The sequence below is a fragment of the Camelus bactrianus genome, chromosome 6 (assembly GCF_048773025.1).
Source record: "Camelus bactrianus isolate YW-2024 breed Bactrian camel chromosome 6, ASM4877302v1, whole genome shotgun sequence".
Taxonomy (NCBI): Eukaryota; Metazoa; Chordata; class Mammalia; order Artiodactyla; family Camelidae; genus Camelus; species Camelus bactrianus.
Window position 1 is genome coordinate 80,064,204 of NC_133544.1, and position 12,339 is coordinate 80,076,542.

Here is a 12,339-nt window from a genome sequence, read left to right on the forward strand (position 1 = left end):
GATACAGACAAATGAAACAAAATACTTAAACAAGTGAAACAGCCCAAACTGGCATGAGTGCAAACAGCTAGGGGAAGCTCTGTGGGCTCCGAAGGTGGACTTGTATGTGGCTAGGTGGGGCTGGCTACAATGCTAGGAAGCGGTTTCTAAAGGCATGGAAACAGGCCAGTAATTTTCCCCAAATCACAAAGGCCTTGGGTGGTTTCCCTCATAGATTTCCATCCATCTCTCTTGTAAAAGAACGTGTTATTTACCTACAAAGGGACTTGTGGTACAAGCTTCCCATGGGGAGGGCTCAGGAGGGTCACAGGTATTGGATCTCTGAAGCCTTAACGTTTAAGAGGCTAGAGCAGGGGAATTACGGATCACTGAAATTATAAGGGAAGCTTTAAGGAAAAACAACCAACAAGTAAATGCCCACACTCTACCCCATGTCTGTCAGTATTAAAATCTTTAGAAGTCGGGGCAGTAATCACAAGCTCCACGCTGACACGCTGAATGTGGGACCCACTGATCAAGGCATGCCCCAGCGTGTATTTTATAGAATAGTAGTCTTATCAGGCGCTCCAGGCGAGAAGGTTTTGTGGTCAGTTAAATGAGTTTGTAGATGACTATATACTGTGGCTGGCCTTTGATGATGTGCCATACCAGGTAGCTTATAAAAGGCTTTGAGTAGTCCTGCTATAAAGATACCTGTGTGGTTTTGTTCAGTCTACCACTTCTCCAACTTACTGGACCTTAGAAAATATGTTCTCACATGTTTATTTATACATACAAATATATGTTCCCTGCAACATCCTATGGTATACATTATGGGAAGTGCTGGGACAGGATGAAGAGAAATAATATCAAGACACATCTGGTCAGCTCTGACAAGGCCCAGGGATCTGTGGCGGAGGGTTGGGGAGACACTGCTCTTTCCAACATGCATGCAGGATTTAAGGGAGAGTGTGTGCCCTGAGAGAGACCTGGGTGAAGCAGACTTTTTGCACATGGAAATCTTGGGCCTGTTTCCTTCCATCCATCCTTCTGTCTCCTCCTTCTGCAGAGGGACCATGTTGATGACTCACCAGGGAGGAACACTGCAGGCTGAGAGGGAAAGTGTGAGCTTTGGAAGTCAAGGTCAGGAGTGCACTGGGGATATCTGGGGAAACAAGCCTAGCTAGTGTGCACATGTTTGGGAGAAACACCAAGAGATCTCGGAGAGGTTGTGGCAAAAACTGTTCTCTTTTCCCCATGTACAAGCCTTAAGAAGGCTCTTTAGTAAGCAAGGATTCTCTTAACCATGTTTGAACAAAAGTTCCCATTCCCCCGTCATGAAAAGTAATGGATTGTTTACAGTACCTGAGACTCTCCGAGAATGGAAAAAAATGACTATGCAGCTGTTATTACTCAGCTCACCTGACTAGCACCGAGGAAGCTGCAAGTTCATCGTTGTAGAAAAAAGCAGGGGCTTCCTTAAACCAAGATTGATATAGGAGCTCAAGTGAAAGGATTATGAAGTCAGTGCTCTGAGAATAATCACCCTTGGAACATTTACAACAAAAGAAGTACCAGGACTATGTTGGGAAAATGGCGTGATAGTGGGAGAGAATTTGTTTGGAAAAAGAAAGCGAGAGCTAATTTAAGTGGGCCCTTCACTGCGTGGAAAAGTGCTGGGGCCTGTCCGAGCTGATCCTCCAATAATGATGTTCAGCCATAGCACAGGTGATGTTTCCACGTTTCTAGAAAACACTAAGCTCTCCCAGATGGTGAAATGCCAAGTTGGTTGTGAAAACCAGCAGGAAGATCTTACCAAGCCAAGGGTGAGTGGGCAGAAAAGAGGCAGATGAGCTTCTGCATGGGAAAAGCAAGGTAATACATTCTGGGAGAAACAAAGGATGGCTATGAAAGATGACGAGCTGTCAGCTGTCAGCTGTCAGCTTCTGCCCAGAGAAGAGCTAGGAGCATCAACCCAGGATGTGTTGTGGTGGAGAGGGACTGGGGCCAGACTCAGCTCTTCTCTCCTTACTCTCAGGACTTGGTAACTTCTCTACCTCCAGTTAAAGAGTGTGTGGAAAACTTGTATATGAGTATGGATAGCTGGGTCAAAGTTATAAAATTATCACAGTATCACTTCCCTTCTGTAAACAGCTTAGGATAAATGGCAAGGAAGGCTGTTAGCTAAAAATGTTAAGTAGACGTTAGGGGTGGAGATGGTAACCTGAGAGAAACAATCTGTGGTGCTTAATAAGCACCATCATCTGTCAAAGTAGGAGGCCCAGAGCACAAGGAAGGTGGGAGGAGGGTCCCCAGGGCACGGGGAGGGGTAAGATCTGAGCAGAGAGTGATTTGCAGTAGTCCAAGTTTCTGGCACTCAACCACTTACACTTAACTGTTGGAAATAAAAGTTCAAGCAAGCCTCCTGGAGATGGAGCAGCCTCACAAAACTGTTTTGAATGTGAACTTTCATGATGAGCACCCATCCTTCTGCTCACCTGCACTTGCACTCAGAAAAGCTGATTGGACCAGTCATGACCCTCATGCTCCATCCTTCACACCCTCCCCTCTCCCTTCCTGCTTCCTTTTCTGTTCTCTGGGTGAATGATAAGGAAGGGGTTGGCTGTGGGGGGTGAGGTGGTCTGCAGGATGGGATAATCATGCAATGATAAAACACCTTCTAGAGAAGACATTGCCTCTGCTGAAGTTCTAGGTCTCTGTGCAGCTATGGGGACAAAACTATTGAGGAACCTTAAGTAGTTTTTGAAATGCAAACCTAACACTCTTACAGTTTTCAGAAAGACTAACTGAGTTGTTGCATCTCCAGTGGAGTCAAACAGGAAAAAATTTTCCTTCCCTTGTATAAAAGTATGGTTTGTATACTGCCGGAATAGTAAGGAAAAAATGTCACTGGTACATTGAAATGAAATTGTTAAGGGTTGGTGGGGCCTTTTGAGTTAGAGACTAACAAAAATCTTGATCCTCTCCTCCTGCCAAAGAAAATGATCAAAGCTTACCAGCTCATGAAAAATGCGTTAGGTCTAATCCCTTTCATACTTGAATGAAATGGCATTTGTGAGGCTTAAGAAAGGTATTTTGAGATACTTTTAAAGGCATCACCGTAAAATTTAGATGACCTGGGAGGGCTAGGAAATACTTTTCTGACTGCAGGTTAATCCGGCACATCCTTGAGGCCTTCTTAGGTCTGGCCCCTTCCCGACCCTCCAAGAGAGCCACCTGCCTTGAGGACATACCCCCTGGGCTCACCCTGGCTGCTGAGAAGACCTGAGGTCCCCAAATTTCCACCACCTGCAATAAGAAGCAAGCAGCTTGTGGGTCCCATAGCTGGGGGGGGTCACCAAGACTAAGGGCAGCAACCTCTACCCGGCACCGTGAGGGGATATGCAAAGTGAAAACATTAGAACCTTTGTTTCAGTTTCCTTGTTTTCTAATGAGATAGACTAAGCTTTATTAATTTTTAACATACAGGCTGACCTTGGGACCCACTGGCCTGTGGCATTCCAAGGGAAGAGGGAAAGGTCCCCCTCACCCTGGTGGTGGGGGAGTATCTCTCATTTATTTGTTCCTTTTCAGCAGTTCGGATTTATTTTGGCATATGTTTATATGTGCTTGCTTAAATAGACTCACTGATTATATTACTTAGTTCTAACTAAACTAACCCTCATGAAATAGACCAATGGTTTCAAAAGATTCCTGCAAGACACCAAACTGAGGCCTGAAGACAATACGCTAATCATCCAGCACGAGTGAATAGCAAGAAAATGGCAGAGCTGATGATTAGCCCCCTTGTTGTAAGAGCTTTTCTGCAGCCAAATTATAAGGTAAAAGTAATGATCTAATCATGTCTGACAAGAAATGGGCCGTAGACATTTCAAAAATTCTAATAAGATGATGTGCAATACAGATTTCACACACTTTTACTTGCCTTGGGATTGTCGCCAAGGCAGTCGGAAGCCATGTCAATTAGCAAGACAGACGCACTGTGATTTTGATCTTAGCTTGTCCTATGAGTGATAGAAAGAGGCAATAAGGAACAGCCTGGTGACTTTGCAGGAGAGGGATGAGTCAGGGGTGACGCTGAGTACTTCCTCTAGCTTGGGGGATGGGTGGGGTGGAGGACAGTAAGGTGCCACCAACTGAAATAGGTATCTGGGAACATGTGTGGGGGGAAGATGACTTCAGTCCCGAGCACGCTGAGCTCAGTGGGCCCAGGGGGGTATCTGGGTGGAGATGGTCACGTGAGCCTATACAGTAGACACCTCCAACTCAACGTGTCCTACCCTGAGCTTCCCATTTCCCCATCCAAACCCTGTCCATATCCATCAAGCAAGAGACAGTGAAAAGACCCATCTTTGCCTAAATAATTAGCCAGTTAAAGGTCCTGAGGGATAAACAGGTTCTTCCTTTAAAATACAAATTCCTGTTTAGCTGGTTAAAGCATAGTCTCTACTCACTGTATCACTCCAAGTGATTCTCTCTCCCTCTTGAGGCCCACCACCAAACTGCCCCTCCTTCCCCACCAAGAGAATGAATTATTTTAAATGAGAGGAGGAAGTGAGAGGCTAGCTGAGTACAGTAGGATTGGGTTGGAGGGTGGAAGGAGCAAGGGCTGAATTGTCTGAGACAACCAAATGCAGAGGATGGGGTGTGGCATTGGCCAGTCTTCACTGCCTCTGCCACCCACTTTTTGTGGGCAGTCATACTGCCTCCAGCTCGGGCTTGTTTCCCCCGAAGTCCTGCTTTTGGCTCAGGCCTGGGAACAGGGACAGAGTTTTGTTTTGCCCTGGGTAGCTGCTCAACCCTAGAGATTCATTCATCCGACAGCGAGGAATGAGGATTTGGGTGTTTTGGGGGGACCAGGCATGATGAAATTTCCTAGCTATGTTGGACGTTTTAGGGTGCCAAGCAAGGGCATCAAAAGCAATGGTAGTCAAAACAGGGTGCCTCCTACAGGAAAGCAGATTCAGATTGTTGCAATAGCGCACAGTGAATAATTACACTTTAAAAGCAGCGTTTGATGATCTTCAAGATGAAGACCAGATCAAAAAAAATTACTAAGTTTGAAATAACTTATTGTTTCAGGTGAAGTAAAGAAACATCTAGGGGGGAGAGTGTAGCTCAATTGTAGAGTGTGTGCCTAGCATGCACAAGGCCCTGGGTTCAATTCCCAGTACCTCCATTAAAGATAAATAAGTAAATAAACCTAATTGCCTCTCCTCCCCAAAAATAAATAAAAATAAAATTTTTAAAAATTAAAAGAAACGTTGGCAGGGTCAGCTGCGAGACCTTCCAGCTCATTATCTCATCTTGTCTTAGACTCCTCCAATCCACTCATCCATTAGCACTGAGGAATTCATAACTCAACAATCATGTCAGAGATAATGTCAACTACTGAGCACAGATTATATACTCAAGGTAGTGTATACCATGTATTTGATCCTCACAAAAGTTCCGTAAGAGAAAGACTGAGTCCTATTTTATAGATGAGGAAATTGAGGCACAGCAGATTTAAGGAATTCATTCAAAGCTACAAGTCTAGTAAGAGCAGCACTTGGGCCCAAATTCAAATCAACTCTAGACAAAGCCTGCAATCTTTGCCTTCCTGCATCTGTTTCAGAAAATTGTCTCTGGCTCCCCAATGACTGTGATTTCTCACTTACTTGAGACATTAAACTGGCCTCAATTAAAATCCCCAGCTAGCAACGAGATTTACATCTCATCATTTTTTAATACAAAAAAAAGCCAGTCTCATGATGGATAGAACAATACCACATATTCATCACAACTTGAAGGTAGATGTAGCTTTCATTTTTTTAGAGGGAATTCTATATATTTCAACAGAGTTACATGTTGGTTTTGTTTTTCTTATTGATTTTACAGCCAGCTCTGAAAAGTGAATGAGTGATCATTTTACTTACCAGAGCGAACTGAAGCAGATACTTGTGAAGTCACTGGTGGGGGGTGAATCATCTCCAACTCAACAGGTTAATTTTGGAGTTCTGAGAGAGATTTTTGTCTCACTGCAGTAGAGGAGCAACTATCACTAAAAACAACATCTACTCACATGATTTCTTTAAACAAAGCTTATTCGCCCCTTCCCCCACTCTCCCTTGCATCTAACAAACAACTCGGGTCTCTGAATGGTAGCTCATCCTCAGGCGTAATAATAACAGAGTAAGGGGGGGGGGTATAGCTCAGTGGTACAGCATGTGGTTAGCATGCATGAGGTCCTGGGTTCAATTCCCAGTACCTCCATTAAACAAATAAATAATTACCCCCCCCCAAAAACCGAACAAACAAAAAAGTAGTAATAGAGTCCACGTGTGTAGTGAATTATGCACAGTAACTCATTTTTTCTTTGCAACAACTCTATATGCAGGCACTAATATCACCACCATCACCATCATTAACAGCAGCAGCATTTTACATCCAAGGAAACCACGGCAAAGGGAGATTAAGTAGCCTGCTTCAAGCTGCCGTTTAGGGAGTGGCAGAGCTGGACTCAGACCCAGGCAGGACTCAGACCCAGGAGTCCGGGTGCTTCAACCTGCCATGCCAAACTGCCATTCACGACATGATAAACATCCATTAGTTTAAATGCTTTTTTGAATTACTGCCCACTTTCAGATGGAGATCGAGCAGGTTTTTTTTTCCTCAGAGGAGTTAATTTTTTTAAAAAAACCACGAAGCATTTCAAATATAGAGACAAAACAGAAGCTAATATAACAAACTACTTGTGTGGTCACTGTCCACATGGAACAAATCTAAATATGCTGTCCTCAGAGACAGAGTGGGGTGAAGCCCTCTTTGTTTTCAACTCCCGCTCTTTCCCTTCCATTTCCTCAGACCTAACTGCACTTCAGAAGTTGATGTGCCTTCGTCTCATCCTTGTTCTCACACGTTTGCCTCAGGAGTGTGCTTGCATCAGCATTATATTGTTCATACTGTTTTTAACTTCAGAAAAAGGTGTCATATTGCACTTCTGCATCTCTTCATTTAACATCGTTCTTACAAGATTTATTGAATTAGCAGCGTGGTTGCTTATATGAATATATTATATATCCGTGTTTCCTGTTGACAGACATTTACATTCTTCCCACTTTCTGCAAACAAGTCCGCAGACGTGTCTCGCACACACACAAGTGTCTCCCGGGTTCTATATGTAGAACACCACTGCCAGCTTGTACCACAGGCTGCCAATTACTTTGAGATTGCACTAATTTTCACTCCCAGCAGTGGTGTATTAGTTCCTGTGGATCCACTTCCTCATCAACACTTCAGATAATCCAGTCTATAAATTTTTGCCAACTTGCTAAGTACAAAATGGTATCTTGTTTTATTTAATATGCATTTCCCTGAGTGCTATTGAGATTCAATATATTTTTGTGTATATTGAGCATTCAGGTTTTTCTCACTTGTGAATTACTTATTCATATACTCATTTTCCCCCCCAATTGGATTGTATGTCTTTTTCTTGTTAATTTGTAGGGGTTTTTATATATTCTAATCCTCTGCTGATCACATGAGCTGCAACAATCTTTTCCCAGTATGAGGCATTACCTTTTAACTTTATTTATGGTGTCTTTAGCTGTATAGAAATTAAAATTTTTACTATAGTTAAATTTATCAATCTTTTCCTTTATGGTTAGTGGTTTTTTGTATTTTGTGTTAAAAAAAAAATCCTTCCTTGCCATGAGGTGATAAGTGAATCTCATATATTTGCCAAAAGTTTTAAGGTTTTGCTTTTCACATTTAGGTCTTTAACCCATCAGAATTTATTTGTGGATATTGTATGAAATACATTTTTCTCCCCATAATTAAATTTATTTACTAGTTCACCCTTATTCTACTGATCTGTTAGGCCACCTTTATCTGATCAAGTTTCCATACTGCATGTGTCTGAGTTTTTTTTACCCTGTTCTATTGATCAGTTTGTCTACTTCAGTACCAACACCACACTGTCTTAATTACTATAACTCATAAGTCTTGATTAGCCATAGGGACATTCCCCCTTTTTTATCCTTCTTAGAAATTGTCTTGACTATTCTTGCCTTTACTCTTCTGAATGAATGTTAAGATCATTTGCCTAAATGCCACAAACACCCTCTATTAGTCTAGGGTAAACTGGTATCTTTATGATAGTGAGTTCCCATCCTTTAATATGATATATCTCTCCATTTAGTGAGATGTTCCTCTGTGTCCTTCAGTTATGTCCTTCAGTTCGGTTAAAATATCAGGTTATTTATTTATTTATTTATGGAGGTACTGGGGATTGAGCCCCGGACTTTGTGCATGCTATGCAGGCACTCTACCACTGAGCTATAACCTCCCCCTCAATAATGTTTTATCGTCATCTCCGTAAAGCTCCTGCATATCTTTCATTAGATTTACTTCGAGTTACCGTATGGTTTTGGTTGCTGCTGTAAGTGTTATTTTTTTTTCTATTATCGTTTCTAGATGGTTATTAATGATGTATAGGAACCCCACTGATTCCTGTATGATTTAGCTCCAATTAAGAAATTTTCCTGAGTTCTGTTATTAGTTCTAATTATTTTATTTAGCATCTCTTGGATTTTTTTTTATGTGGACAACTGCCTTGCCTGCACAAAATGATTGTTTCCTTCTGCGTCCCATTTCTTCTTCTTGCCTTATTGCACTGGTGGGAAACTCCAGTACAATATTTGAAATAGTAACGGATGCTATCCCTGTCTCGTCCCTGACTTTAATAGGGTTGCTTCTAAAATCCCCCTACCATATATAATGTCTGTTGTGGATTTTTGATGGATACCACTTACCAAGTTAAGGAATCTTTCTTCTGTTCCTATTTTGCTAAGGCTTTGTTTGCTTTAAGGTAAAAATGTGTGTCTAATTTTATCAAACACTTTCTTTGTACCTATTGAGATGATCATATGGTTTACCTCTCTTAATATGTGAATTTAACCAAATATTAAAAGATTTTTTGATTTAAGGCTTCATTGCATTCCCAGGATAAGTCCTGCTTAGTCATGATGCATATGTATTTAATATACTGAGGAATTCTGCTAGTAAACATCATATCCAACATTTTTCAACTATGCTCAAAGGTGAGATTGGTCTATAACTTTTTCCTGGGATAGTCCTTGTCTGATTTTGATGTGACAGTAAACTAGTCTCATAAAATGAATCGGGTTGCTTTCTCTTTTTCTATCCTCTGAGACTGTATGTGTCAGACAAGGATTAACAGTTTTTTGAAGGTTTAGTAAAACACACCCATAAAGCCACTTGTGACCAGTGTGTATTTTTAGAGTGGGGATGAGTGGAGAATCAATGTCTTTAATGTTTATTCAGGTGCAGAAGAGCAGTCATCCCCTAAAACAACACATACCTAACAATTTTTAATTTAACAACTTGTTTTAAGCACTTTAGATTTTTCTTTCTTTCCCTAGAGCATCCACAAAGTAGGTAGTCGCTCTGAATGGCAGATCACTGTCAGGAATAAAGAGACAAACACTATCCACTGGTATAATTTTCAATACTATTCTCCTTGTTTTATTTCAAAAGGGGACACTGAGGAGCTATTTCTCAACATATTTGCTTTCTTTGATAATTCTATTATAAAAACTGATACATGAGCACTGAGAATAGTCAGAAAGTACAGATAAGTTGAAGTCAGAAAATGAGTCCCCCAGAATCCCACTCTGCGTCCTGGTTAGAATGTATATATTCTTCCAGACATTCTCCCAGGCATATGCACTTTAATATTCACAAACATGGGACCAATGAACAGTCTTTTCTTTTTTTTTTTTTTGAACAGTATTTTCTAATCTGCATTTTCACTCAACACTCTGAGGATATCTTTCCATGTCAGTAAATGGATTACATCATCATTTTTTGATGACAGAATGTGCTACCATTTCCTCTCCCAGTCCTCTCTTGATAGACTTCAATATGTTCCCAGTTTTTGCTATGAAGAGTCTGTGGAAAGTAACAAATTGCCCAGCGCCAGGCTACATGTAGGGGGAAAGCATGTCCAAAGGTGTTTCTTGGCACACGGCAGTATTCCCTCTTACTGCTCCTTTCTGAGCCAGGAGGTGGCAGGTGACAACGAGGGGGAGCCCCACAAACAGACCCCTTAACTCCATCTACCCCCACCCCAACCATCCCATCAGAGGCCTGCCTGCTTGTCCGCATCAGTCAGAGGTCATGCTGAAATCAGAAGCCAAAGGACGGCTCACCCCTTCACAAGGATGGCTGTGCCCTAGCCCAACTGGCTGAAGATAGTCAGGCAGATGAGAGCCAGACAGTACCAGCAATGCAGATGGCTGTCCCTAAGGGTGGAGCCCTGGGCCTCTCATGCCCACAGGTGAATCCAACAGACCCTTGCCCAGGTGGAAGAGGCACGGTGACAGCTTGTCTGTCCCAGCTGACGGCCCCCTCCCACTGTGAGCCCCTGGCCAACCCTCACATCCTTCTTCCCAGGGAAGATGGCCCTCGCACCCGACTCCAGCACAGTCCTTTCCCCATGCTGTGCTGAGTTCTTACAGGACCGGTGCTCCCGGGACTCGTGAACCCTCACAACTAGGGTGGTGTCCCCATGTGGGAGTAGTCCAGTAAATGTCTTGTTAAATGAATGACTGAATGAATGGGCTAGCTTGTCCCTGCTCATTCTCGGAGGCCTGCATTCTGTCTGTTCGGGATGCATACTGGAATGAGGTGCTCTTTCAACAAGTGCATGCAGCCTGAACCAAATGTACTAAAAAAAAAGTACTGAATTCAGCATGAGGTCCATCTCCTGCCTGCTTGGCCCAGTCAGGCTCTGACTGTGCCCCACAGGTAGCAGCAACACCTGGGGGGGTCAGATGCACCACCCCACCATGCTCAGTGTTCAGTTCCAGCAGGAACCCTCTCTCCATGGCAGCAGCACCCGTCCCTCCTGCCACCCCCAGAGCCTCCCCATTCACGTCCCTTCATGCTCACAAGCTATTTTAATACTCGGGAGCTACTGGGGATCAGAATAGCACAGGCCACGTCTGTCTCTCTGGGTGATCCTCTCTGCTGGCAGCTCCCAAACCGTTCACTGTGGCAGGCGCTCAAAAAACCCAGGCCCAGGCCACCAGACTGCTAACAAGAACACCAGTAGGAGGCCGCATTCAGAGCTGTGGGAGGATGCCAGCTTGGTAATATGTGAAATTAGTAAATCGACCGATGCAATAAAAATGTCTTTGGAATTCTCCAATTTTTGGATAGATATAAAGGCTACAACGTTAAAAAAAGCAGGCAATAAAGTGGAACAAACTCCAGTCTGTCTTGGAAAAAAATAAACCAAATATGGCCTGAGACAGTGGGTATTTAAGCCTAAAGAACTGAGGCTCTGGGAAGGTGCTGTAATTAGATTAATACACTGATGTGTTAACCTTCAGTTTAGTGAACTTAAAAGAAAAGATAAACGGTTAGCTGTACTAGAGAGGTCGGAACACATGAGGGAGAAGAAACCAGAAGGTATTTCTGGATTGTAGACGATTTGGCAGACAGCACTATGCCTTGCTCAATGTTCTACTTAATTTTTTTTTAGTGAATTATGAATTTTGTACAATGACATTTTTGGATTTCAGTCAATCTGAGAGTGAAACAGTAGGAAAGGGGCATTTCCTCTGTGATACATCATTTATAATACCCCTTACATGTATTCTGTAGTAGCTGGTTTTTTGTCCATGGATTTGAGGTCTGAGATGGGAGTCAAGACACATTCTGGATATCCACTGGTGGTATCTGGCCCAGTGGAATGGTGGTGTTGAGGGGTGTAGTTTGCAGATGGGAGGTGGGATGGCAGATAGCTTGCCGGCCAGCAAGGCCCACTGAGCTTGGGCTTGTAGTTCTGCTGGGACCCCTAACTCCGATGGAACCACTGTGAGTGGGGGAGTGGCTGTGGAGACTTGCCTTTCTGGAATTTACTCATAAATGTGTCTTTCTTGGAGGCTTCCTTTCTAAATTAAACATTCTCCATTCTTGTCTCAAAGGCAGTATAAGCCTCCAAATAAAGTTATTTACACTTCATGGTAATATAAGACAGTATCACCGAAAAGTTTCATGGTTTCAAATCAAGTCCCTGGGTGCAGTCACTCTAAGATGCTGATGATGGCTGTCTGGGAGGGGTCAGGATGTCAGGACTGTGGCAATGGAGTTACTCCCCAAATACAGGGAAAACCCCAATACAGGGGACACCACTGAGCCAACCCCTGGTCCTGTCTCTAGACACTGAGCCTGCAGCAGGCACAGAGGAGAGAGCCCAGTCTCCCCCAAGGGCACTCACTGTGTGCCATGGGCCCAAGTCTCCACCTTCCTGGTTTCTCCGTCTATTAT

At 43.1% G+C, this 12,339-nt stretch overlaps 2 protein-coding genes across 4 annotated transcripts in view; one reads left to right on the plus strand and one right to left on the minus strand.

Annotated features, from left to right (window-relative positions):
* AP4E1 (adaptor related protein complex 4 subunit epsilon 1) overlaps positions 1–12,339 on the plus strand; it is a 139,645-nt gene that overhangs the window by 87,142 nt on the left and 40,164 nt on the right. The window lies entirely within an intron of this gene.
* The window catches only part of TNFAIP8L3 (TNF alpha induced protein 8 like 3), a 32,938-nt gene that overhangs the window by 5,324 nt on the left and 15,275 nt on the right, over positions 1–12,339 (minus strand). The window contains exon 2 of one of the 2 annotated variants that reach the window (XM_074366123.1): positions 5,919–6,020. The exons of the other annotated variant lie outside the window; for it this stretch is intronic. Coding sequence (XP_074222224.1) covers positions 5,919–5,970 — 52 coding nt within the window. The 5' untranslated portion in view covers positions 5,971–6,020. The remainder of the gene's footprint in view (positions 1–5,918; positions 6,021–12,339) is intronic. 2 annotated transcript variants of the gene reach the window in all.